At 47.1% G+C, this 27,553-nt stretch overlaps 4 protein-coding genes across 15 annotated transcripts in view; 2 read left to right on the forward strand and 2 right to left on the reverse strand.

Moving 5' to 3' along the window:
* Window positions 1-730: 730 nt before the first annotated feature.
* Window positions 731-21,274, forward strand: LOC128910655 (probable E3 ubiquitin-protein ligase HERC4). 4 transcript variants are annotated; one of them, XR_008466810.1, is made up of 23 exons: window positions 731-859; window positions 1,818-1,950; window positions 2,610-2,686; window positions 3,628-3,849; window positions 4,575-4,666; window positions 5,260-5,390; window positions 6,176-6,318; window positions 6,645-6,721; window positions 7,035-7,129; window positions 8,011-8,070; window positions 8,650-8,752; window positions 8,920-9,103; window positions 9,388-9,566; window positions 10,726-10,824; window positions 12,022-12,135; window positions 12,243-12,335; window positions 15,540-15,680; window positions 15,758-15,924; window positions 17,051-17,117; window positions 17,322-17,395; window positions 18,557-18,612; window positions 18,985-19,084; window positions 19,703-19,741. XR_008466810.1 is itself a non-coding variant. In XM_054204120.1 (23 exons), the coding sequence occupies exons 1-23, from the start codon at window positions 790-792 to the stop codon at window positions 19,915-19,917; spliced, it is 2,820 nt and encodes a 939-aa protein (XP_054060095.1). In that variant the 5' UTR covers window positions 731-789; the 3' UTR covers window positions 19,918-21,274. The 4 variants fall into 4 exon arrangements, 3 of the variants coding, with proteins under 3 accessions (XP_054060095.1, XP_054060096.1, XP_054060098.1); XM_054204120.1 differs by having other exon boundaries at window positions 18,429-18,612; window positions 19,703-21,274; XM_054204121.1 differs by lacking the exon at window positions 18,985-19,084 and having other exon boundaries at window positions 18,429-18,612; window positions 19,703-19,847.
* On the reverse strand, window positions 14,148-14,875 carry PIGY (phosphatidylinositol glycan anchor biosynthesis class Y). Its single transcript, XM_054204125.1, has one exon. It carries the CDS (start codon window positions 14,873-14,875, stop codon window positions 14,645-14,647), a length of 231 nt encoding a protein of 76 aa, XP_054060100.1. The 3' UTR covers window positions 14,148-14,644.
* PYURF (PIGY upstream open reading frame) lies at window positions 14,910-15,358 on the reverse strand. Its single transcript, XM_054204124.1, has 2 exons — window positions 15,199-15,358; window positions 14,910-15,051 (listed from the first exon to the last, which is right to left on the reverse strand). Exons 1-2 carry the CDS (start codon window positions 15,339-15,341, stop codon window positions 14,910-14,912), a joined length of 285 nt encoding a protein of 94 aa, XP_054060099.1. The 5' UTR covers window positions 15,342-15,358.
* A 4,583-nt stretch (window positions 21,275-25,857) lies between the features above and the next one.
* HERC3 (HECT and RLD domain containing E3 ubiquitin protein ligase 3) overlaps window positions 25,858-27,553 on the forward strand; it is a 53,135-nt gene continuing 51,439 nt past the window's right edge. For 6 of the 9 annotated variants that reach the window (XR_008466808.1, XR_008466807.1, XR_008466809.1 and 3 more), the window contains exon 1: window positions 25,992-26,187. The gene's annotated coding sequence lies outside the window, so the exon portion shown is untranslated. The other 3 variants (XM_054204115.1, XM_054204116.1, XM_054204117.1) reach the window with 3 other exon arrangements.

Here is a 27,553-nt window from a genome sequence, read left to right on the forward strand (position 1 = left end):
TCAGTGGAAGCTATTAGGAATACAATGAAAATGCCCTTATGTTTTTCGATCCATTTCATCGTTCACATGGGTATCCCTTATTTCGTCATCCGGATGGTCCTGCATGCATCATTCCAGTGAGAAAGTGCGGGAGGTGGGGTGGGGTGAGCTGGGTGGCCTTCTGGCGGGGGGGCAGGGGGGAAAGCTTCCAGGGTCTTTGAAGGCAAGGGGGAGATTTAGCAGGGGATAGGAGAGACTATGTGAGAATGGAAGCAGACGGCTTTTAGATGTTGGTATGTTTCTAAACTGCGCATTTCACTTGCTGCTTGACATCACCCAGCCAAGTAGCCCCTCTGAATTTGGGTGGACTCTTACTCAGGATACAGGGAGCAGCAGAGTAGGTCACTGAGCTTATAGAAAGCTATAAAGGATGGACACCGGCGGGTCACTCTCCGAGGTGAATAATGAAGTCAAACGGGTGCCTTTTCCATATGGAACCCCCCAGCATCCTTCTGCCCGCTTTCTGGTTTCCCCTCTCCGCCCACCCCGAGCAGCGGCCGCCGGAGGGAGCCGGGAGCTCCGCAAAGCCCCGCAGCTCCCCGGGTCCGTCTTTGCCTCAGCTTCGGACCTTCCGACGACGGCGATGCCGGGAACCGGCCGCGCCCCCTCCTCCTCCTCCTCCTCCTCCTCCCGCTGCCGCCGCATCCGCCGAGTTTCGGTTTCCGTTTCCCCGCCGGGGCGGGGCGTCCCCGGGGCTGTCACCGGCGCTGTGCCCGGCCCTGCCACCGAGCTGTCGGACGGCGAGCGGGGATGGCGGCGGGACGGCGGCGGCGGCGTGCGCGGGGGAGCGGCACCCGGCAGCGGCCGCGGCGCACGGCAGGTACCCACCGGCGGGAGCGGAGGGGTCGGGCAGGGCGCGGGGGGGCAGCCAGAGCCCTGCCGGGGCTCCCGGGCCACGGGGGACCCGCCGCCGGAGCCGTGCGCTCGGCGGTGAGACCCTTCGGGACGGCTAAAGTGGCAGTAATGTGCTGTGCCGCCTCTCAGGGAGCGCGAACCTGCGTGAGGTGCTTAGACGTGTCCCAGTGCGAGCAGTCGGGGGGAGGCTGGGAGGAGGGAGACCATGCCGGGGAAGAGCCATGAATTTTCCTCTCTGGTTACGTGTTGTGATTAAGCTGGGGAGCTGTGAGAAGGGTGGACAGTGGGTCTGCCAACAGAGCAGAGGTGTTAGGTAAATCAGGGAAGGCTTTGCTGATGACCGCCTTTCACGCTCGGGCATCCTGGCTCTCAGACACTTGCACTGCAGTAGGGGCCACAGGCGAGTAACTGCGTGGATCTGGTGCCTCAGGGTCAGGAAAGCACCTGCAGACCCTCACCTGCCGGCAAGAAGGGACTTCCCTCTGCTTTAAATGGGCAGTGTGTTAATATTCCATCTTTGCTCCTCCAGCGTCTTGTAAAACATCTGGCTTAAATGCATCCCATTGCCAAAGTTGTGACAAATCTGGGGCAGTCAGATACCTCATGAAGTGCTTTATCTCCCATGGACACTCTCCACAGCTGTGCAAAAGTAACAGTGTGCTCTGCTGACGTTTCACTGATTGTCTTGGCAACTGGTGGCACAGCAGCCTGAGAGATGGAGAAATGCCTTTTAGTGCTAGCCAGGAGAGTTGTCTGGCGTGGCCTAAGAAAATAAGTCAGGCACACTTGTCTCACTTCTTCCTGAGGAGCAGAAGCTCTTGGTGAAAGCAGTAGCCCACAGAGATCTTGGGAAGGGGGCCGAGATGGTTAGGATGCCTGCTGCCTTAGCGTGACCGTCGTGCCCGTCTGTGTTTGTTCTCCAGAGCATACGCAGTCGCAGAGTAATGAGAAGATGCAATGCTCAAACCACAATGCAACACATAGGCTCGTTCTCTCCCCTAATGGGGAGCTTTCTGAACACTGGACTACAGCTGTAGCCAGCCTCTCTAAGACAAGGTAAGAAGCTTTCACAGGGTGGAGGTACGGATGGTAAAGTTCAGAGAAGGTGGCCCGCTTTTCCTAAAGGTAACATCCAAGAGACTGAGGTGTGTTCCTGTTGTAGAAGGGGAACTGGAACACATTCCCTCTTAGTACCCAAAACTTTATCTTTTTTTGTTACCCAGCAAGAAGTGTACTGACTTTGAAGATAATACCAGATCTGAGCTGCTTGGGATGCATGAGACAGGTTTCTCTCAAACTTAGTAAGGATCAGTAGCACATACCAGAGTAATGCAGATGACTTGCAAACCACATGTGGCTTGGGAAAGCTGCAGGTGAAGACCCAAGGACATCTGAACCTTGCCACCTTCTGATGAAGCTGTGAGGGTAACCATCATCTGAAAACAGCACAACAGATTTTCTGTTGACTTGCCCAGGGCTGAGCCTAATTTTCTTCCAGCTTCCCGTGGTGCAAACCCCAATCAAATCAGCCCAGCTGCAGTAGGCTAACATAAGAGCAGGGTGAATCAACTTACAGGCGACATATATTTTTCCATGTAATTCCTGCTAAATGTGCTAGGACTTGGTGAGCAGAGGATCTTCTTCATTTACTTTGTGTCACAACACAGCAGCTATCTATTTTGATTTAGTATTATTTTTTTTCCTTATTTTTGCAGGCTGTTGAAAGAACTGGGAAACCAACATATTGTTCAGATGGCGTGTGGGGACCACCACGCCATGGTGCTCTCCAGAGGTAACCTCTTTCAAGCACACTTCTCCTCCAAATGGGAGTCACATTATGGCAGGCTTGCTGTCGGAAGGGAGTGGTTGAACTCCTCCCGGTAGTTGGTGACACCATTAGAGAGCAATGAGCAATGGGTGGGGGACACCACCCATCAGTCTGGAAAAAAGACAGCTGAGGGGGGGACCTTATCAACACTTATAAATACTTAAAGGGTGGGTGTCAGGAGGATGGGGCCAGGCTCTTTTCAGTGGTGCCCGGGGACAGGACAAGAGGCAATGGGCACAAACTTGAGCATAGGAAGTTCCACCTAAACATGAGGAGGAACTTCTTTACTTTGAGGGTGGCAGAGCACTGGAACAGGCTGCCCAGAGAGGTGGTGGAGTCTCCGTCTCTGGAGACATTCAAAACCCGCCTGGACGCGTTCCTGTGCAACCTGCTCTAGGTGACCCTGCTCTGGCAGGGGGGTTGGACTAGATGATCTCCAGGGGTCCCTTCCAACCCTATGATTCTGTGACACAAAGCGCGCTGGCTCTGGGTGCTGCCCTTTCCTCCCAGCACCCAGGGACCTGCTGCTCTGTTTCTCTCTGGTTCCTTAGCACTACTCCTCCGCAAGGGTGTGTTGTGCTGAGCAGACGTGGCCTCCCCACGCTGCAGCCACCAGACCTGATCATTCTTATGTTGGAGCACCCCTCTGGTTGGGAACTTCTTGCAAGTAACGGCTTTAGAGGTGGGAACACCCTGCCTTTATTCTTGCTGTGCTGAGTCACATGGGCAGCATGGGGCTGCCTCAAAGGGGTCAGAAGCAAACAGGAAGATTTGGTTCTTGCTGCTGGTCTCACCTTGCAGCTAGATCCCTTAAAACAGCACTGATTTTCACTCCCACTCCCAAAGTGCAAAGACTCAAGGGAAGCAGTGAGGCTGAGCTGTTTTCTTCTGTTCTGTGCGTGAAGGAGGCGAGCTCTTCACCTGGGGCCAGAACACCCATGGTCAGCTTGGAGTGGGGAGCCAAACCACGACCATCCCCCAACCAGAGCTGGTGAAAAGACTAAAGGGCATCCCACTCGCTCAAATTGCTGCTGGAGGAGCTCACAGTGCCGCCGTGTCACTCTCTGGAGCTGTGTACTCCTGGGGAAAGAACGATTTTGGACAGCTGGGACTTGGAGACACAGAAGGTAAGGAAGGACAGCAGCAGGGAGGTGTTTCCCGGTCAGTGAGTTTACTGCAGACACAGGAGTGGCTCCTCAGCACTGCCAGGCCCCATTGGAGCAGCAGTGGCCAGTAAAGTCTTTTGAAGAAAGTATGCCTGGATAAGTTCTTTGTTTCCTGACCAGGAGAGGCATGCAGGGACAAGGGATTTAGGGGTTGTATTTCTACAGAGAACTTCCAATCATTTATGTGGCCAACTGGATAGCATGGACTCTTAAAGGTCTCAGAGGTCTCTTTCCACTCCCATGCTCTCTTCAGGCAGTCTTCCATGAAGGCAATTAATTTTATACCTCTTTGCCTTCTTTAATTCTCTGTAAACACAAGGTGAGAGAAGAATTAAAATCACTCATTGTCTTCAAACCTAGAAGGCTAGAGCAGAGTTGCTCTACCTAGACAGAACCTGAAGGCATCGGGGTCTGAGTGAGCCCACACTCTTGAGAGCCAGATATTTTGAAACCAAGTACCTTTTGGAAAACAGATGTGAAGGTGCTGTGTTTTGTTTCAGATCGAATATAAATTAAAAGAAAACCCTATGAAAAAGAACATTATGAGAAAGTATGTTGAAGTGGAGGGTAGAAGCTGTAAGAGAGGACTGAAAAGCAGTAAACCCCTCTATTTTCCAAATCTTTCTTTGTGTGATTAACCCCCCCCCCAGTCCTCTTTCACTTCAGCAGTGCTATCTTCTTTCCAGACAGGGGCTGCCCATCATACATTGGAGCGTTAGAGCACTGGAAGACTGTATTTATCTCATGTGGGGCAGATCATACTGCAGTTCTCTCCAAGGTGAGTCTGAAATGGGAAGTCAGCATGTGAGACCTCACCCTGGGAGAAAAGATACACTGCTAAAACTCAGCACAGAGAAATTGGGGTGACAACGCCTGCTTCCATCCCAGTCTGAAGACAATTCCCAAAGGATGCTAGCTAAGCTATTGGGAAAACTGGCCTTTTCTCAGGTTCCTGTCACCTGCATGCAAACTTTTGCGGGGAGATGGTGGATGGGAATCCTGGGGCAAAGAGGTGCAGCTCAACTCTCAGTATTTTTGAAAATATTATCTCTTTTTGTAGCATATAGGGGAATTCGGAAAATGGAATGATAGCTACTTCACTAGGGTTTACTCATACAAGTAAAACTCTTAAACAACAGGCAATTATTCTCAGGAGTGAAGTTGCTCGTCTCAGGAGTTAAATGGTTTGGACATTAGACAATGTAAGATGAGGCTTGATGAGAAGTGAACTCTACCTGTGTTTGAATCAGGGATGTTTTGAATCAAGTCCCATATAACATGCTGTGTCTTGCCGGCTCCCACTCTCGGTGGTGACTGTTTGAATGCTGTTGATAGTGCAGTGATCCTGTCGTTTGCTTCTTCATCTTCAAGGAGGGGTTGGTGTGCACCTTTGGAGCAGGAGGGGCTGGCCAGCTTGGTCACAACTCCACCCGGAATGAACTCACGCCTCGCTTGGTGGCCGAGCTGTGGGGAGCAAGAGTTTCGCAGGTTGCCTGTGGCAGGTGGGAAATCACCAATAACGTGCCTTCTAAGGTCCAGGTCTTAGGGAAATCACCAAAGAACGGTAGGGAGGGGCATCACCAAGATGTTCAAATCCCTGCATCCCAGGAGGTCAGCACTGTCAGAGTATCACCCACTCTTTAAACGTAAGCCACCCTCCTGCCACAGCCCCAGTGAAAGCAGAACCCTCAGCCTGTGACGAGCAGAGGGGGAAGGCTGCAAAAAAACACCAGAAGCCCTTGGTTTTTTGCTCTTTTAAGAAATTAAGGGTCTGCTGACTTCCAAAGGGCAAAAGACTGTCAAAAGCCTGCATCGGGAAAGTCACCGAATTCCCGTCCACTTTGACAAACTGGTGGGTCCTTAGAAAGAACCGAAGAGTGGTGATAATTACCCAATTTCATTCTGCCTTTCTGGCACTGGGCCAGAAAAAGTCTCCTGTCAGCTTTCCTGGGCTTTGCGTCAGGCTCGGCAGCATAGCAGTTGCCCTTTTAAAAATGGAAAGGCATGAAGCTGGCAAGGCATAACACTTTATTTTTGCATGTGGGACCGGGGTGAATCACAAACGTTAGAGGATCGTATAGGAAATTTGAGTCCATATGTTTCTTTATTGCTGAATGTTTATGCAAGGAAGCGTCCTAACACTTTGGTTAAAGGGATTCCCTAGCTGGATTGTTAGGACTTTTAAAGACAAGCCTCAGCTATCCACTCTGAAAACATATCTGTAAATTTTATTCTGACTGGCACAGTGGTATTAGCTTATTATGACCATTTTTCTTTTCCTGAACAGACAGCACACCCTGGTCTATGTCCCCTCCTTGGACAAAGTCTATTCGTTTGGTTCGGGTGCAAAAGGACAGCTGGGACGTCAGCCTAAGCAGTTGATACCACTTCCCATCAATTCACCAGTGAATACTGGAAAATCCTGCAAGGGTAATGACCATTGCAGAACCTACAATGACATTGTACAATCTGTATTTGTTTCTTCCAGGGAGTTGTTTGCTTTTGTGATTCCATGTTTACACTGAGAGGCTAACATTATGTCTCATGCTTGCTTGGTCATCCCGACAGATTCTACAATGGATAATTCCATTTGCTGCTTGATTTATCATCATGGGTAACGGACACATAGAATCAACTTTTAGACAGATAGCTACTATCTGAGGGGTTTTTTTACTGTCCCACATCTGTGCACTGAACTTCCTGAGGGTAACTCTGTCTTCAAATGTTCCTTGGAAAATCTTTTTACTCTTCCACAGCAAACAAGACGTCACAGAAGGTGCATGAAATTCTTGCAGGAGGAAACCAAAGTATTGTCCTTTGCAAGAACGACAAGGTATGTGCATATTTGATCATGGCTTCTAATTCTACCATTGTTCACATAACTGCTGGAAACATTTGGATTTTCCATCCTGCTTTTAGCGCTCCAAGTTCATATCTGTCTCTTACAGTTATTTCCATGCTTACCCAGAAACTTACTTACATTGCAGTTATGTATCTGTTCTGCGGTTAATGCATCTGGATCAGGCTGGGTGACCATTAATCTGTTCATACTGAGGCTGAAATCTTCTTGTAATGAGTGGCTTGAAAAAAAGAATCCTGTCTGCTAGACCTGTAATCTTGTCAATATTTTCGTGCATTTCACACAGAATTCTTATTTGAATGGTATTGCCACTCTGAAGGATGAAGCTGTGGATGGATGGATTTCCAATTCCAGTTCGCGACACTGGGAGGGTGTAAAAAAGTAAGTCAGAAGCCTGCTGTGTTTCTTTTTTTTTTTCCCCCTGATGCATGATTTTCTCTAAAAATGATTATTCTTTGGAGACTATTGTAGGAACTGATGTTCAAGAATTTAGTTGAGACAGAATCTTGTACTGGCACTTCTTACTTAAGTTTTTTTTTGCACAGGAAAAAGGTCTGTTGATAAGCAACAGCCCTTCGATAACCCTTTTGCAGGAACAGAGCAGACGTACTGCCTGGCTTCGGAAGCCTGTCCTCCTCTGCTTGCACAGCGTGGTTGTTAAGTTGATGAAGAGCTGACAAGTTAAATCAGTGAAAGATTCGGTCTGCAGACCCACGCCTTGTGCAAAAATCATAATTCAGAGTACCCAAACTGGAACGTTTTGTGTGTGTGTCAGCATTTAAAAATCCGTGATCCCTTCTTTAGTTACCCATTTTCAAAAGCAGTAAGTATATACTGCTGTGGGAAGCCTTACGCTTATGGCTGAGAATTATGATTATGTAGTCTTTTTTCAGATCTTACGTGGAAGGTTATTTTCTTTGGGAAAGTCTGACTCCAGCTGCTAATTTTAAGCATTTAAAAATCTTGGCTAATTTGGATCTAAATGTTTCCCTGGCCACTTTTAGTATGGTTTGGATCATACGGAAGGTGGTTGTGGAGAAGGTGAAGGAGAGAGGGTTCTTTCCAGATCTCAACAGGAAGGGCCTGACAGCAAATTGCTTGATGAAATAGTGGCTTTAATAAGAACAGAACCAGGAATACAGGTAGTGAGTAAGTCTAGTGTCCCTTCAAGCGCTGGGAACGTTTTTGTTCTTTCAGAATTACAAACCTGAAGTTGCTCCTCATGTTGAAAGGATTGACTTTGCTTTGTTTTTTACTATCAGGAAAATCAGACTGATCTTTTCATCCGAGGCTTGCATCAATGGAAGCTTCCTGGAGAAAAGGTAGAGTGTGCTGACTGAGACGTAACGGAATATATTGGCTGCATGTAAGCTGACCGGAAAGTGTTATTTTAGACTAGAAAGTGTTATTTTAGGCCACGTACATAGAGATTAGTCATATCTGAATTTGTAAGAAGTAAGTCTATATTTCTCAAAGTCCAAGCTAAAATAACGTTTTTTATCTCCCCAGTCCTACTGAAATTTTCTACAGAAGCTCACAGTCTAGCAGATTACCCTATAGTGACGTTTAACACATGATAATCCCTTTAGGCAATATTACAGCTCCCAAAGGATCAAAGGATCCATAATAGCTCCTCCCAGCACTGAAGTGCAAGTTGTTTTAGGGTGAAATACAGGAAGCCTATCAGTGACAGCACACAGCTACGTAGGACCCGAAGGTCAGAGTGTTAATTAGGTCACACCCCAGTGAGAACATCTTATACCAGATGAAATTATACCCACTGGGGTCAGAGCTGAACTTCCCAAGTATTTTCTGATGTTAGGATGCTTCGCTGTTCAGTCAGTAGCAAAAAAACAACTTCTCATATCATTTGTTGTTGTTTTTTTTTACCTTTGTGATAGAGACAAACATTTCAAAACTTCCAAAGACTTTTCGGGTATAGACTTGACAGAAGTGCAACGTTTTTATGAGAAGATCAGCAAGCAGCCAAAAGTCTTGAAGGAGGTAGGGATTCGATGTGAGGATTCTCACTACACAGATACTGAGGAGCTCTGGATTTGAGCATGAAACTTGGCAATTTCGTGCCAACCTAATTTGTAGATGATTTTGGCAAAACGTAATTGCATTTTTAACCCTTGCCTCTTTTTTCTTTTTTTTTTCTCCCTCTGAAGGTGCAAAAGGGGATTGAGATGTTACTGCCATCGTTGTCTTCCTCTCCCATCTCACCTGAAAATTTCAGAGTCTACCTGATCTTGCCTTTCCTTCTGCAGGGACAGGATGACAGCTCTTCCCATTCTCTTAGGCTGCTAGCAGAAGCCATCACGAAGCTCCAGAAAAAGGACCGGCAAATTCTTGGTAGGGTTTTGTGATGAGAGAACTGAATGATTTAATCAGCTGCGGAGCAAGAGTTAGTATCGCTGATGGAATTTGTTACAGAGTTCAGCCTGAAAGAAATGCTTTTGGTAGAAATAGAAACATGGGGACTACACAGCAAGAACACCGGAAAAAAAATATTCTGAGTCTGAGGTTTACTAATTTTTGTAGTGCAAAATTAAGCATTTTTTTTTCATTTCATCCAGAAATTGCAGTTATTTGCATGTTACCTCTGAGGGATACTTCACTAGCTGTTTCCTTTACAGAATGCCTGTGGTCAAATCTAGAAACATCCTTTTTCAAGAAGCTGGTCATTCTGTATCAGAAGGTTTCCCAGGAAAACCTGTCTCAATTTATCATGGGAGTCAGAAACCTCCAAAGACAGCTCTTTCACCTGCACTCACATGAAACCGCGACTCTGCAAATACTGCAGATGCTTTACCAGGTGAGGAAATGTTTGGGTTGTGATTAGATAGGACGTATCAGTTTGAGTTAAGAGTATTTTAATCCTTTTTACTTGTTGAATTCTCTGGTTTGCCTTCTTACAAGGGAACATGGGGCCTTGTCATTTGACATTGCTTGAGGAATCTCTTTGGCTGTACACCAGCATAGCTTTGAAGGAATCCTGCTCTTGAGTTGTGCCTGGCTGACCCTCTATAGAAATGAAGAACTGAAGCATGTTATAGCCCCTTGGCAGGGGGAGGGATGCTTTCAGGGGTGTGAGGAGCACGTGCATTGATGGGTACAGAGCTATGGATGTGGTGTCCGTTACGCAGCGTGACCATTCCCCTTTCTGCTGGTGAGAACCCTCACCCCAGGAACTGCTCACGGCATTTCGAAGATGACCCCCCTGCTTGGCACACGGTGGCTGCTGTAGTAACGCTGCGTGATGCTTTAAGAGTCTGTTACCTGAGAAATTGCTGGGACAACAGGATTAGAACTGCATACGAACAGGAGGAAGAAAGGGGGCAAAAGCTGTATTCTTCTTGACAACTGTCCTTTCTCCTGCTGAGATGTTCAAACTTTAGGAAAGTCAAGAGCTCAAGCATGCACTTAGTATGAATCAGAGAAAGTTGTTAAATTTTGTTCAGAATTGAATATCTTTTTCGCTAAGAATGCAGATTTGGGCCTCGAAGTTTATAGACTCCTGAATCTGTGTTTATCCAGATAAATAAACTCAAAAGTGCAGCAGGCCTGCCCCTCTGTAAGTGGCTACATCACTCGGAGCTTTACATGTTCACCGTCTCCCCAAAAATCCTACCTTTGCAGGCAACAAGTATGAACATGAACAGGGAACTTCAGATTCTCTTGCAACATGAAAGACACTCAAAGTGAAACACACCTTTCCTGCTGGAGTCCTGTTAAGGGGTCTTCATTGTAAATGAAAATTGCTTTCCTGCTCGTTTATATGTGGGTATAAAGTTCTGAAACCTCTCGCTGTGGAGTGCTGTGCTACTTGTAGCGTTTCTATCCTTCCGCTTCCGTGCAGGGTCTCCGAGCTTTCTGCGGAAAGCCCTATTACTCCTTAGTACTGTCCTGCCACACAGACGCGTAGCTCACTAGGTCTGATGACACCCCTTTTCATATTGCATGTATCAATGCAGGTGAACTCCAGGACTGGTTTCAAAGTACAAAAAACCAACTTCTATGTGCCTCAAGTGAAAGAGATTATCAGATGGTGTTGGATCCTTACTACGATAGACGTACGTATAAAATCTTACCAGCAGTGCAAAACACACTTTTTTCCCCCTTTTTTATTTAAATGAGTTGATATATATGGAAGTCAACTCTAGACTCTAGCCCAGTACATCTCAAAACCAATGCATTTTCCCTCCAGCTGTTCTAAATTATGCAAGCCATTCACCGTCCCAGTATGTTAGCTGCTACAATAGCGCCTTTTCCTGAGATGACCCCCTGGTTCTGAGAGTCAGGACTGTCCTACAGCATCTTAAGCAGCTCTATTTGCTTTGAACTGGTGACCAGTGTGAAATAGCACCATGAAGGGTGGTTGCTATACTTCTTGTTACTCTGGATTTTATTATGTTTAATTAACAGAAATATTGTGAGGTCTCTTTAAACTTTTACGTAGAAACCCTACTGAGCATTTCAATTTGCTTACATCTAAAACCAAAGCTGTGGTAATGAAAAATAATCTGTGAAATGGTTCATTTCTTGATGACAAGAAGGAATGAAAATTAGCTACCAAATGCAATCGGTGTCACAGCAACCAGCATGAAATAGAAACATGGATAATAGGGGCTTCCTTAGGCAAAAAATGCAGTTTTCTGACAACTTGGCTAGAATTCAAAGGGCAGCTGCCTAATTTTTTCATAAGCTTTCACTTGCTAGTGTACCAATTTTGTACCAATTAACCAGAGCGGAGGAGGAGGTTTGAGAAACAGTATAGAATCAAAAGCCAAATAGGACATTATCTGAAGTTGCTGCCTTATCATACTGGAGGTGTAACACTTTGAATTAGATTATTTTGTATACTAGTATCTACTTTGGTATTACAGATAATAAACCCAATGGTTTTTAGCAGCAGTGTACTATAACCTGGGTATCCAGAGCATTTTTATTATGTGTTCTGATTTAGAAGAATTATACAAGATGCTATTAAAATCATTCTTTCTCTCTTGGGGCATCGTAATACAAGCGTCTGCCTGCACAGGCATTTCAGATGCCTCTCTGTCAGGGTTCCCCACTCACAGAAGTGTTTAGAATCTGCTTTGAAAAAGCGTGTCTCTGCTGGAGTAGTGTTTGTGTACACAACAAGGGCATGTTTCAGAGACACAGGAGTTTGCCAGGGTACAGACTGGCAGTTCAGTCTGCACATGTACCCCCGCACTCTGATTTTGCAAGCGAAAATCAACACGTCATTTTCTTTCTTGTCATTTCAGCAATTTCAGGTGGCCATACAGAAGCTGACCAAATATCCATGCATCTTTGACACGCAAGACAAGATCAATGTTCATTACGCAGAATGCGAAGTCCTGTCCAGGTTCATCGGTAATGTAAGTGTGGACAATTTTTTTTTTATAATTTAGAAGAGATAAATACACTGCTAATACACTGCTACTTCATTCTTCGGGTACCCCTAATACTGATGGGCTGTGGACAGTGGTTTTTTCCAGTCAAGAGACAGTGCCTTCTGCAGGACATATGGACCCATTTAAATCTCACCCAAACCCTGCAATTCAGGAAGATCTTACAGGTAAGATACCAAATTGTATTATTTGTTAGCTCTGAATATATTGCTGCAGTGTTCTTTGGTTTTCAGTGTTACTAAGTATCGGTAGAAGGGTTTTGGTATTCATTGAGCATCCAACAAAACAACTACACATCAAATTATTATAAAACTTGTTCTACGCGGGATGTAGAGTAAGTCTGGAGGGCAGTATCTTATATTCTTATTCCAGGTAGCCATCAAGCTTTGTTGGCATAAGTTAAATGCTTGTGGCAGTGCTATTTACTTTGAGGTTGCTTTGGGGTAATGTAATGGGATTGCTCAGGAAACTGGTAATTGCCAAAGTCTGTAACTATTACTGCTAGACTGAGTTTAAAGACTCTAGTCTAATTTGCTGTACATGAAAAACCTGGTGGCTGGGGAGCCAGCATTAGAGGCCAGCAAGTGACATAGCCACAAAAGCCATTTCTGTCATGGAGAGGCTGCCTGAAGGGAAAGGAAGGATAATGCCAGCAAGAGAGATGAAAAGCTGATTGTAACACTGCTGCCTCCATGTGGCTTTAGCCTGTGGTTTCCACACAAAGCTTCTGGCAGCGGCATTTTCTTCAGGTATTGCAACACGAGCCCTGCCCTGCAAAAGCCATCAGATGGCTGACATGGGAACATGATGGCTCTGGCACCTGTCCAGAGCAGAGCTGAGCTCAGGGACCACATTCCACACCAGTCACTAACACAAGGGCCGTCAGAGTCTGGCACCACACCTGTGCAGCAGGAACGATCAACCTCAGTACCCTGTTACCCCGTTCTTGTTCTTTCCAAGTGAGTCTTCTTGCCACCAGAGCTGTCAAAGCTTTTCCTTCCTGTACACTTAGGGGAAGATTTCTTTTCTTCCCACTTCCTCACTATATCGGCTGAAAGAAGCGTTCATTTATGGAGGCGATAAGGCTCGTGCTCTGTACTGTCCTCTGGCTCTAGACTCTCTCTCCGCTAGTTGTACAAGGAGCCCCGACAAACAGCGAGATTCAGCCTTCAAATACACTGTTTGTGGTCACTGCCTTTCATACTGGGCATCACAGCATTATTTGCCTAGCAGCAGCCTGATCAATTTGACTGTATTATTAGTATCCCACCAAGAGACACCGAGGTCTGCAGTATTTACAACCTACTGCTGCATTTCTGAATTTTTCAGCATGTAAAGGACATTCATGTGTTTATGTTGCAGATATAAACCACCCATCAGCAAAACATAAACATGAAACCTTTGTAATAGATATCATGTATCTATCTATATATCTATTACATATCTATGATATGTAATATCATAGCATTAACCTGTCCCCTTCATAGCTCCATCCTATTAAGACATTTTGTCAGGCAGTACTGAGAACTTTGCATGTGTCAGCCTCATGGTGGTCTGTCACCCCATTCTCTAGTGTTGCTGTAAATGAAAACAGGGAAGGTTGAAGTATTTAGCAGAAGTATCTTCTCTTCCCTCTCTACTGAGGAGGAGACAGCACTGAGGGGAAAGTTACCCTACATAGTTAAACAGCATTTGTAGCTGCCAACTTGGCTACCAAATCCTGGGCTCAGTTGGAGTTATTTTTCCTCTAACCTGTCAGGAGATGCCTCTTGAATGAAGATGACCCAGCCTGGCTATCAAACTTGGGCACTCAGACACATTTAACAAGTAGTAGTGGGACATCTATCTCTTAAGCAGACACTGGAATATGTTGGAGGTCACTAACAAAACCCCCAAATGCCCAAGTGCGTCTTTTCTGCAGTGCTGTCATTTCCCCATCTTTTTCTTATACAGAAAAAAAAAGGACATACAGGCATGGGTATCATCCAAGTAAATATCTTCATTTAACTCAAGTTTGGTTATTAAACATCAACCTAATTTATTTTATGTTCTTCTGGCAGTGAGAAATCAATTCAAAACAAATAAACAAACCCAATGCTCATAATTCAAAGAGAGATTCATATCGCTCCATGTTGCCATTGCTTATTATTTAAGATCAGTTATTCCAGTCAGGGTACAGTTCTTCCTTGTAAAAACGATCACCACCTAGAAGATTTTCCTTAGTGCCACTACGAACACACACCACTCTTGAAGGGATCCACTAGAAGGAATTAGTGTTTCTTCTTCTTCCTTCTCTTTATCTGCCTTAGCAGTAATTAAGTAATAGGCTGCTGCAGAGGACGTTATACAGTTCCAGAGAAAAATGATGACAGTCAGTAGGGCCAGAAGGGAACTCCTCCAATCAACTGCAATAGCTGATGAGATTAAATGAACCGCGTTGCTTTAGAGAAGCACAAGGGTTAGCAAACACATCGCACTAGTTGTGCCTAAAAAGCTTAATTCCCATCCAGGTCCACAGATGGAAGAATACATAAACCGGTATTGTAACAGGAAGGAGGAGACTGTAGAAACATAAGCTGTTTGTGCTGGTGCAGCCCTGTGGGAAGGTTTCATCTACGCTGGCTGAGTAGAACAAGCCTGCTAGGGACAGGAGGGGAACAAGTACAGTCAGTGTGGGCAGGGAGGGCAGCATGCCTCCTCCAGCCATCGGCCCCAAGTTTACCGCTGTGGCTGGTGGGTCCTCAGGGCTGCTTCGAGCCCTCAGCTGGGGGCTTCTTCTGAGTCGTCCTGGCAGCCTCTGGGATCATGTTCGGGATGCCGTCGATGATGGGGTAGGCAATGCCCAGCTCCTCGTTAATGAGCTCGTTGGTAGCTTCGTCATACCTGGCCAGGCAAGGAATTAAAAAACAAAACAAAAAGGAGGAGTGAATAACCTGGGTTTGCCCTTTGGCAGCTCCTCGGGGAGGGAAGGGGGTGGGGGGGGAGGGCAGCAGCAGGCCGCGGCGGGCCCTGGAGGCCCCGGCCCCTCACCTCAGCGGCCGCTTGGACAGCGGGCACACCAGGAAACGCAGCAGCGACGGCTCCAGCCGCACCGAGACCGGGCCCTGCCCCGGTTCCGGGCCCTGCCCGCCGCTCAACGCCCGCCGCAGCACCACCGTGGCGCCGCGCAACATGGCCGCTCCCGCCGCCGCGCAGCCCGGGGCGCGTTGGCGGGCGGACCGGAAGCGGCGCACTGCGCCGCTTCTGGTCCGTGCGCCAACGCGCCCCGGGCTGCGCGGCGGCGGGAGCACAGTGGTTCCGCTTCCCTCCGTTCCCCCTCCACGTCCCTGGTTCCGGTGTCCCCGTCGCTATGGGTGTCTTGGGGCTCGCAGGTGTCGTTCGTGGGCGAGGAAGGAGTGGACGAAGGCGGGCCGTCGCAGGAGCTCTTCAGCGTCGCCGCCAGGAGCCTCTGCCAGCCCAACAGCGGGGCCTTCCGCGTCCTCGCCTCCGGCCTGGCGTGGTTCCCCAGTCAGGTAAGGGGCTGGGCTGGGGAGGCCGAGAGGCTGCCCCGGGGAAAGGCTTTTATTCTAACGTGTTTGGTTTTAATCAGGTGTCGAGCGGCGACGACATCTTCTTCCGGATTGGGATGCTGTGCGGAATGGCCCTGTATAACGGGCGCACGGTGCCCATCCCCTTCCCCGGGGCTCTCTACAAGAAGCTGCTGGGCCTGGCACCCACCCTGGAGGACTTCAAGGAGCTGTGGCCAGTCGTAGGCCGGTACGAGCCAGGCCAAGCTGGGAAGCTACAGCCGAGGCGTGTCTCCTTGGTTGACCATAGGCACAGAGATCCCCAAGGCTGTGTTCGGGATACCCGTGGCAGCTATGTTTGCCGTTGCGGAACTGCTAAAAGCCACAGACCTCCAAGGTGGTCCTTGTCTGGGGTGCAGATGTTGCTCTCGAACAGAGGCCAGCATCGCCAAAATCAAAAGCTGAGCCCTGTGGCTTAGAAGGGGTCAGATTTCTGCTCCCCATGAGCTTAAGTCCACACTGCGAATGTATGTATATTTCAAAACCACTTTGAGCTGTAGTTCAGACTTGGAAGAACTAAGCACCCGATTACTAATCTTGGCACATGTTGCAGTTGTGCCAAATCTGAGAACCTGCATGTGAGGTTTCCACATGCTGAGAAAGGAAATTTCAGGCAGATATATCAGCAAGAGGTGCTGCTGCCACCAACATAAAGTTTCTAGGCTCCTGAAGCCCAACTTCCTACACAAGTGCTATAAACAACCGAAAAGATGAGAACCCCTTCCCACAAGCCAGTGACTATTGAGGTGGACTGAAACGTCAGGTTGCCTGCAATACTTTCAGAGGTGCTGCACCCCAAAACAGGTCTACCAGATCATCCCACTGGTCCACGCTTAGTTCCTCGCTAGATTATATTTGGAAGAGCAAGTCTGTGGTCCAAACCCGCTTGCCATGGAGCTTTGTGTAAAGTTATTCCCACAGGGTGTGGGGATGGACTTGCCTGAATCCTTCCTGGTGGAGGCATTTGCCCTCAGCTCATGGCAGCAGCGGGACATAAGTCCTGCTTATCATCCCTGGATGTGTTTAAGACTTGTTTAGATGTGGCGTTAAGGGATATGGTGTAAGGGAGAACTTTGTAGAGTGGAGATGATGGTTGGACTCGATGATCCCAAGGGTCTTTTCCAACCTAAATGATTCTATGATTCTAAGTGTACAGATCAATTTAGGGCCATATATGAAGGTTCTGTGTGAATATAGGTGTTCTGTATGTATATGCATTTAAATACTGTTTGTCCAAGGATGGTTTTCAGCGGAATTTGAAAGTGCATTGAATGGTCATGTTTTTTCTCTCTTTCTTCCTCTTTGTTTTTTGAAAGGAGACTTCAGGGAATTTTGGATGAAGAATCTGATCATGACCCTGAGAGCCTGGACATGGACTTCACGGTGAGACATTATTATGCCATTCAGGTGTGCCACGTGTGTGCTCAGGCACGACAATGTCTCACTGCAAATGGCACAACTTGTCTGTAAACTCAAACTAGTAAGAGTGCTATGTCAGGCCCCACAGAAAGAAAGAATGGTAGAGGTAGCACATGTTTATCTGTCATACATAGATATAGCATCCAATGTTTTCATTTATTTGCACAGAGAATAGAAGAAGAAGGTTCCATTGTTGAACTTAAAAAAAATGGTGCCAACATTCCTGTCACTAAGGATAACAGGTCAGTTTTATTTTTCTTATGCTGTTGTCTTGTCATGAGCATATGTAATGTCATATCTGTACCTGTCCCCATATACTCTTAGAAAATATTGAACATCAGCATTGTGCCATTGGTCTTTGTCCAGTAGGTTGTATGCTTTCAGTTCTTGCTGTATGTGCTGCGTTTGTGCCAGACATTGACAGTTTGTGCAAGCAATGAATAAGAAGGGGATCCTTGGACATCCTGGCATCTGCATATACACAGAGATGCCTGGCCTTATCAGGGAAATCCCTAACAAATGTATAAAATATCCCTGAACAATATTTTCAGGGAAGTGCAGACAACTGGTCTGGGAAATTCAGCTATAGATACAACTCTAGAAGGTTATTTTACAAGCAAAATATTTCCTGCTTAGTTACATGTATGGAATGTATCTTGTATGTGACAGAGGAAGAGCAATCTATCAATAAGGTGTCGTGTCAATATTAACCTCAGCACAGGGGACGGAGAGAAATTCTGTGGCCTGAGTTATGCAGATGATCTGAGGACCCATAGGGATGCATGAAAGCGCTGTTTAGGAAGCTTAAGGTATAGCATTTACATTGAATTGATTGTACAAGTACAATGTCACTAAATGAGTCCCCATCACAAGCAGAAGAGTGAAACTACTGATTAACAGCTGTGCAAATATTTATTTTGATTTCAGGGTAAGCCTTGGGCATTCAGTATGAGTTTTGCTGAATTTACACCATTTAGGTCTGCTAGGTTCTATCTTAATAGTGAAGTGCCTGATAGGATTTCATTGGAGAGTTCCCATGAAGTAGAAGGAGGATGATCAAAATGAATTCATGTTGGCCAGCATTCTCTTTTATTTGTGATGATCCTCCCAGCTTATTCAGTGAATAAATAATTGCGAGTGATGACTGCTCTCAGTAAAGACTTAGTCTTTACAGGAGAGCAGGTCATACGGAATAAAGGAATAAAGTTCTCTATAATTCTCCTTTTTAAAAAAGCACCTATCACATTGCTTGTATGGTTCAAAATATCTTTGTAGGAAGGAATTTGTTGACTTGTATGTGAATTATGTGTTCAATGAATCGATACGGAAGCCATTTGAAGACTTTATGAAAGGGTTTTTAAGAGGCTGCCCAGCTAGAACGTGGATGATGTTTCTCCCTGTAGAGCTCCAGATCCTTCTCCAGGGACACACAAGATGTGACTGGAATCTGCTGCAAAAGGTACTGAGTACAAGCACAGTCATCTTCTGCTATGTCTGCTGAGCATAAACCCTTTCTAACACGTTCTTTTGTTGAGTGCATAGGTCATGAACAGAAAAACAGAAGCTCAAGGGATTTTCTCTTTTCTTGATTTGTGTCGTTGTTTTGAGTTTCTTTCTAACCTACATCGGGTACAAGAATAAAGGGACTAAAAATCAAGGATTGTCGTATGAATCTTTGAAAAACAAACGAACAAGCAGATTCCAGAGGTTAAGAAGATTTTAGTATCTATGAACACGGTTGTAAAATTTATCAGATAAACTGTTGTTGCTTTAAATAAAAATTGAAATAGTGAGCGTTAACTGGCCAGTTTTATTTTTATCTCTTTGACAGAATGTGAAGTACAGCCAGTATGAAAGGTTAGATCAAACCATCAGGAATTTTTGGACTGTGTTTCACAAACTCCCAGAAGAAAAAAAGAAAATGTTTATTGGTAATATATCAGGCATTTAAAACTTTTCATAGCCCTTTTCTCTCCCCCACAACACACATTTTGCGTGCTTGGAAATGAAAAATACTATAGTTCCAAACTGCTTTTCGACACGTTCCCCCCCCCCCAACCTCTTCTATTGAAAACCACAAAGAAGTGACACAAAGAACTGCACAGACAGAGTTCTGACCCTTCTCACGTCCCTTGAGGCTCTCCTGAGTGCGTCTGGCCGCCTTGAACCTTGCAATTACTTTATCCTTTACTTCTGTGGTTATCCGTTGTTGGTGAGAGGTCTCAACTTGTGTGAGCAGACTACGCTGGTGTAAGCAGTTTAGCTTTCTCAAAGGATCGCAGAAGCTAGCTCATCCTTTTTAAATGTAGAAGGTCAAACCTAGCCTGGCCTTTCTCATCCACAAAGTCTATATAAGTAAAAGAGCGCTTATAATTATGAATCAGCAAGACACTTTGTTATATTCAGGTACAAATTCAACAAAGCATAATAATTAGCTTATGGAAATATCCCTATTTTTACGCTAATTTTCCCTCATGATTTTCAAACATTATCCTGTTTATTTTTTGTTTTAATTTGCTAACTTGTTTTTCTTTTCCCCCTTCTTTCAGCTTTTCTGACAGGATCTGATCGAATCCCTGGCAACGTACTGGACCATTTTACATTTACTATTGCAGATCCTAAAGTAGAAAATCCAGATGAGTTCTGTCCTTCTGCCAGCACCTGCCGCCGCATTTTGTTCCTCCCCAGATACAGCAGTGGAAGAATACTCAAGAAAAAGCTGCTCTATGCCATAGAGCATAATGAAACTTTTGCCTTGCCCTAACTCTTGGTCAGGAGCACTTTAAAGCAAAAATCTGAAAACAAGTCTTTGTTTCATTTGTCATATTTTTCTCTTAATAACTCCAATTTACTGGTTTCTACCCTGCCTTGTGTTTACTGCACTTTATAAACACTTGAGTGTGTGTATTCACTGAGATTTTTGTATTGATTGTAAAAATGAGCTTAGACCAGATACCTGATTGTTAGATTATAAAGTTAGGAAAGAAGAATCCTGTTTAACGTGCTTCCAAGAAGCAAGCCGATAACCAAGTTTGTTTACATATACGTCCATCCTGTTTGCATTGTGCTGGTCTTGTTTAGTTGGTGAGCGTTCAGCAGCAGGGATTCCGTGATTTGTATGTTACCAAACATACAACCCGTATATGCTAAGCAGTCATTGTTGCAAGAGGAAGCTAGGGTAAAGTTTTCATCTGTATTACTTAAGGATTCTCTTGGGGAGCCACTAACACTAAGGAGCGGTGTTTTTGGGGTTGTTCAGCCTGGAGAAGAGAAGGCGCTGGGGAGACCTTATAGCCCCTTCCCCCTAAAGGGGGCCTACAGGGAAGATGGGGAGGGACTCTTTATCAGGGAGTGGAGAAACAGGACGAGGGGTAACGATTTTAAACTGAAAGAGGGGAGATTTAGATTAGATATTAGGAAGAAATTCTTTACTGTGAGGGTGGTGAGGCACTGGAACAGGTTGCCCAGAGAAGCTGTGGATGCCCCATCCCTGGAAGTGTCCAAAGCCAGGCTGGATGGGGCTTTGAGCAACCTGGTCTAGTGGGAGGTGTCCCTGCCCATGGCAGGGGGGTTGGAACTAAATGAACCCATTCTATGATTCTGGAAACTGTGCATTGAAGGAGCGGTCTGTGCTCACCTGAGTATGGCCTTTGACTTATCTGAGAGTTGTTCTTAGGATGAGGATTTGATCATTACCAGATTTTGTCAAAAGATGTATCTGTAAAGCATTAAAGGGCTTTTTATTATTTAATGTGATAACACCGTGATATTTGTCATGTTTCTTTATGTCTTCTAAGGAGATGTTTGGCAATTAAACAAAATTTTAGGCTGGCAGAACAGCTCTGTCTACAGAACCCTGTGGACATGAGGCTTGCAGGGCTGCTGGAAGCTCATTGTTAAAACAGTGCGTATTGACAATGTCAGGCAGGATGTAAAGGTGTGGGATGTGTGTTTTTCTGTAATTTTGCTTTGTGTAAAAATATATAGAAAGAGAGAGAACAATCATGATTTTTCAGTAATCCTCTCTTCTTTCCTTTGGTGTATTAAGTGTGTCAGTGGACATACATATGTAAAGAAGACTTTTACTGTGTTGAATTAAATGATGGTTGATGAAATTTGCACACCTGTAGCTGTGTTCTTCCTTCATTATGCAGTTGCCTGTGCTTGACAGTGTATCTGTGTTTTCTGTCCTCGATACAGGGAACCCATTCACAAGAGGAGTCAAAGGTCAGTGTATTTCAAATAGATGCACTGTGTAGGCTGAACAAGCCACGGTCTTTCACATTTGGTGCTTTAGATAACGTAAAAATTGAGAGCGAGAAGAAGACAAAAGTTTTTACCTCCTGTTCTGTCTTGACTTTTTGTTGGGTACCACATGCACACCCTCTTGGACCGGGGAGGCCACCTCTTTCAAACCCCAGTAGATTATACAAACCTTTTTTAGAAGTGACTGTCGGGCTAGTACTGTTTTTTCTTTAGGGAAGTAAATGTTTCCTAGGAAAGACATAGGCATTATTTATGAATTTCCATCTCAGTAAAGAGGACATTGTTACACATTAAGCAGAAGAAAGCTCCCTTTTAATTTACAGTATAGTTATTAGTAAAGAAAGACTTCAAGCACTCACCTCAAGGGCCAGGGTGGTACAAGAAAGGAGGCATCACGGCAGTGACCATGGGAAGAGGGGAACTAGTGCCTCGGAGGATGCCAGCTGCCAGCCAAGGGGAGCGAGGGGACACGTGGCCTGTGCAGAGCTGAGCCCTGTCCCCCTCGCCCGCCTGGGGCAGACAGGACACCACAGGGATGCTTGCATCCTCTGGGAAAGGCACCACCCGGCTGCAGGTGTATTTTTGTGGAGAGAGGGAAGTGGCAGAAGCCCAAGCTGTTGTCCCCATGGAACAGGAGGTTCCCCGTCCCACCCCTGGCTGATGCTGCCACACCTTCACAGCTGTCTGTCACAGCTGCTTAGCCTGCTGCTCTTCACCAGCCTGCTCCTAGCTGCTTGTTCCCTTTTTTATGTTTTTTTCTAAGCCTTTGTTAGGGCTTGGAAATCCAGAGTGATCTTTGTTGCTGTGCAAGTGCACAAGAGATGCATTCTGTTTGGATTTCAAAATAACCCATTAGAGATTAAATGATAATAGGTTTATTTAGAGGCTGAAGGAATTTCCTTCTTATCACGTACAATGCAACGTCACATGGGAGATTAAAGCCCAGAGTAACTTTCAAGGCTATTTTTAATTTGTCCTCAAATAAGGCCTGCTTTTATTAAAAAAAAAAAGACCTTCAGAGGGAGCGGAGTAGAGTGCTCCTCTGCCATTTTCTGGAATGAATTTGAGCACCAAGCTGTGTCTACATTTTCTTGAGCAGTGCTTATTATAAAATATGCAGAGGAACACAACGTGACTGAGCCTCGCACTCAGCTATGAGTTTAAAAGGCTTTGCACAGGCAGCAGAAGTGGATTGAAGCTGCAGTGGGAATTTTTTTTTAGACCACTCGTCTGATCTGAACATTGCCTACAGAGAAGCACAAGAGCCTGGCAGCGCAACTGACGTAACCAGGGTGGATCTGGCGCAACCAGGACACCCCAGCAGCTTGTAAGCCATGAGAAACGGAGCAGGTAGCCCGGTGAAGTGTGCCTGGGGTGAGCTTCATGCTGGATTTGCTGCCGAGGCCACCACACAGAAATACTGCTCACATGGGAGGCAGCAGGACCTTGCCTTGGCTGGCTAATCCTCAGCTGAGCCCCTCTGAAAAGCTCTTCCCTAACATGGTAAGGGCCAAAAAAGAAAAAATAGAGAAGTTCATGGCTTCTAGAGCAACACAGAGACATCAATGGTCACATGGAAGGATTTTTCCTACCCACAACAGCTTTCTGGGCCAGATGCCTGGGGCACAGACTTGTGGCCCATGAGGGCAGTTTCCCTGTGGTGGCATGCCCTGTGGCTAGCTTTCCTCCCCTCCTCGGGTTGCCGTACTGGTGAAAAGCTGTGACAACAGGCAGGACTGACTAGGCGTAAAGCACTGCTACCTCTGCACGGCCCCCGGTAAAAGGTTTCTGCTGTGTCCCATTGGAGCAGAAGGCTACCAAAGGCACCTAGTGAGAGAGTCAGGGGGGGAAATACCTACTGAAAGAGAGTTCACGTGTCAGGTGAAAGCTGCCAGCCACCCTGTTTTCCTTTGTGGAGATAACTCTAATGAATAATAACTTGCATTACCACAACATTCAGGAGACCTCACCTCACTGCATGCTGGCCCATGTGGTTCTTGACAGCGGGCTGCTGTTCAGCCGCTTGCAAAAGGGGAGAGGTGCTTTGGAAATAATGGTGAGCTGCAGATTTTGGCATTGCTGGATATCTTCAGACCTGATCTCTGGATGACCTAACCCATCGAGGAAATGGTGAGCTACATGTTCTTCTGGAGAAGGTCCGACCTTGCCATGGGCCTGCCTAGGGCAGCCCTTAGCCAGCAGGGAGATGTGGACTCCAGCCTGACCACCCCCAGGTGAGGAAAACCCACGGTGTGAGGAAACCTGGGCTCCTGTGAAGAAATCCGTGGAGGCAGAGGCCTCCAGAGGGAGCTGTGCACAGTGGAGTGCAGGGACACAAACAAAATGGGTTTATTTTGGTGTCTTTACTTAATTCGATCCATTTATGAAGGGCCAGCCTTGAGAGCTCTCCACGAACCTGAAATGTAGCAGTTAGAAATTGGTTTGAGCAAGAGAATCCTGGCTCCCTTGGACAGATTGCAGGCTTTGCTCCTTCATCTACTTCTTTTTTTTTGATTTTTTTGTGTACACCTTCCCCTCCTTGATTACTCAATCAGAAACAAACAGAGGAAACTGAGTATAAAGGGAAACGTTAACTATTTTGCAAAGGTCTCCAGATGATGAAATAAATAAAACAAAACAAAAAACAAACAAAGGAAATATTTTTTCCTCTAGGCTTTTGGTTATTCTAGAAGCTGCTTGTAGCACTGGCTGAGTAAAAGCTATTACGTCACGGGTGTAATTTTACACTAGAGAGTAGCTTTTTGTGCTAAACATGCATGATCCATGCAAATACAGGTGAATATTTATCTGGTACGTGACACATTGCGTGCTAAGTACGCAAACACTGCAAACTGCCAGAGGTGTAGCGAAGGGAGATGAGTACTGTGGGCACCGGAGTTGCTTTAGAGACGTCTTCCCCCCACCCCCAGCCCTTGCAAGCACCTCTGTGTAGTTTGCTCAAATATTGACTATTATTTTGATGGTCTGAATGGGATCCAGCTTGTGCATTGCTCTTCTGGCGTGCAGAGTCTTTTTCTAATGGTTGGCATTAAAATCAGAAAATGAGTACTCGGGAGTTATATAATTGCTGGCTCATTGGCCTCTTTTTTTTTTTTCCACTCTTTCTCCCAGCAGAGATTTATACTTTGACCACAGATATTTTCCTAAGGTTGAAACTTTGTATAAGTTTCAACCTTGTGTTGAGTATGAGTTCCTAAACAAACAAGCCTGTCAAGTGCCTAGAGGCCATGTAAAATACGGGATGAAAAAAAAGGAGGGGAAAGGAACTGACTACTGTTATTAGTAAGTGAGATTTCATGTTTAACAAAACCAAGAGTAATTTTAAACAGTGGAAAGCTGGCTTTCCCTTGAGACCTCCATTTAGGATAGCTTAAATTCTATAATAATTGCATACTACAAGAAAGACATAGAGATTCTGGATCGAGTCCAGAGAAGGGCAATGAGGCTGGTCAGGGGTCTACAGCACAAATGTTATGAGGAGCGGCTGAGGGAACTGGGGTTGTTTAGCCCGGAGAAAAGGAGTCTGAGGGGAGACCTTATCGCTCTCTACAGCTACGTGAAAGGAGGGTGTAGCAAGGTGGGGGTCGGTCTCTTCTCAGTAACAGGTGGTAGGACGAGAGGAAACAAGTTATGCCAGGGGAGGTTTAGATTGGATATTAGGAAAAATTTCTTCACCCAAAGGGTTACCAAGTGCTGGAACAGGCTGCCCAGGGAAGTGGTGGAATCGCTATCCCTGAAGGTATTTAAAAGACAGGTAGACGTGGTGCTGAGGGACACGGTTTAGCGGTGATTTTGGCAGTGTTAGGTTGATGGTTGGATTCAATGATCTTAAATGTCCCTTCCAACCAAAATGGTTCTATGATTCTATATGCTTAACTTTGCCCGTTGTTTTCTATTGTCTTTAGTACAGCTGCTGATCTCCTTAGCCTGCAAGACTCGCTCAATCTCTGCAGTCACAGCCCCTGGCCGTGGTTCACGGCTGAGCTGTCTGTCCGTGGCGCTCGGCCTTTGCCAGCGGCCTCGGCTCCTGTGGCTTTCCCCCGCTGGCAGGAGGGCCGGGTGTGCCGGGTGACCGCACTGAGCTCTGACCCCAAGCGGCGCCCTGGCTTCAGGGAGAGGAGATTCCCTGAACAGACCGACCAGGCATGACAGCACCGGCAGCCGGGCCGGGCCTGGCCCGGCCTAAGGGAGTCCGCAGCAGCCCGTCGCGCTGCCTCGGGTCCGGCCCGTCGCCGGACGGTGCCGTGGGCTGTTCGGGCGGTGCGTGTCCCGCGCGGGGGCCTTCCCGCCCCCGCCTCACGGGCCCGGGGGAAGCGCCGAGTTGGCGGCGGCCGGGAGACGGCGGGAGCCACCGCCAGCGGCGGGGACCCGGCGGCCGACAGAACGCCGGGGGGCGGGGCGAGATGCTGCGCCCGCCGCCGATTGGTGCGCCCGGGCCAACCCCACGCTTCCCATTGGCCGCCCTGAGGCGTCACTCCCAGTGTCGGGGGGCTGGACTTCCTCGTTGCCGTGGCGGCAGCGGCGGGGCAGGTGGCAGGTGAGCGGCGGAGAGAGGGGCTGTGGCGGCCGTCGGGGAACGGGGGCAAAGGGAGGGGTCGGCGGCAGCTGCTTGCCTTGGGTGCCCCGCTCGGCGCGGTCAGAGCCTTGCCGCGTTGGACCCCCAACCGTTGCGCGGGAGTCGGGCCTGGCCGGTGGAGGGAAAGCCCCGTTCCCCGGCGGGGCCGCTGCAGGTCCTGGTACCGGAATGGTGCGTGGCGGGGAGGGGGGAGCGGAGACGGGGCAAAAAGCAACGGCGGCGGGGTGAGGGTGCAGGGAGCATCACGGCGGCATGGCGGAGCCCCGCCGCCCCCTGGCGCAGGATGCGCCTCCCCGGGCGGGGCCTCCCCGGGCCCGGTGCGGGGAGCCGGGGGCGGCGGCGGGGCTGCGGCAGGAGCCGGTCAGCGCTGCTGCTGCATCACCGGTCGCGGGTGGCCGTGGGGCGGGCAGGGGTCTGCTGCCGTGGGGTGCCGGGGCTGGGGGCGACGGCGGGTGCCCGAGGCCCGGGGGGTTGGGGGGGTCGGTGTGCCCGCCGGTCCCCGCGGGGAACCTGGGCCTGGGGTTGGGGGGCAGCAGTGTTAAGCACGGAAGCCAAGAAGCCTGTGCCCGGGGTGAAGGCAGGGAGGTGTTCTTCTCACTGGGACTGCAAAATGGAGATGATGGGGAGGGTGTCGCATTTGGTTTTTATTTATCTATTTTTAAATGTTGTTTTTTTTCCTATAGGGATGCCTCTTGCTGAGGCTGTGTGGGTTATACAGCAGAAATGCTCTGTTTCTGCTGTAACTTGTTCACTGTTGCACCTTGTATTCTCTTGCTCTGCAGCCTGGTCTGCACTGGACATTGATTTGGAGTAGAACGAAGGCAAAAGGAAGGAAAAAAAAAAAGTGGGCTTGGAGGCATAGTGGCAGAAAGAAGCAGTAAATCCCTTCATTGTTGGGCAACGCTGATAAAAGGAGCACATTTGCTAGTTGAAATCTCACAAACAACAGGGAAGGAAAAAACTTGTTTATTGATGCCCTGCCAGTTGGCAGATCTCTTTGTTTAGAGAGCCTTCAGCCTTGAGTGTTGCTTGTTGCAAGCACAATGTTTACTTAACTAACTTTTCCAGAAAGGGCACACTTGCGGTTGCAGCTATAGCTTTAGAGTATATTTGTACGATTATGTGAAGAGACCGTGTATGTCACGATAGCTATGAAAAAGAAAGAAAAAAGGGGGGGGGAAGGGCAAAGTAAAACACATCCTGTCATGATCTTACATGCAGCATTATTATTTTACCAAACCACCACGGTTGTTTTCTCACCAAAGGATATATACTTAGTATGTTAGCTGAGCCTTATTATAGCAGAGGGTGGATCTTCCATCCACAATACATTGCCTCAAAATATTCCCCACAGTGTGAGATTTTCCTTTCTCTAGCTGTGTTGTGTATGTCCTTCACTGCTTTGATGGTGAATTGTTCCTGGAATGTCAGTGTTTGAGGAGGTTGAGTTATACCTTTCTCCCCTCTCCTTCCCTTCCCTCTTCCCCCCCCCCTTTTTTTTTTTCCTATATATGGGGAGTCTCCGCAAATGACCAGC

This window comes from Rissa tridactyla, chromosome 5 (genome assembly GCF_028500815.1).
Source record: "Rissa tridactyla isolate bRisTri1 chromosome 5, bRisTri1.patW.cur.20221130, whole genome shotgun sequence".
Lineage (NCBI taxonomy): Eukaryota > Metazoa > Chordata > Aves > Charadriiformes > Laridae > Rissa > Rissa tridactyla.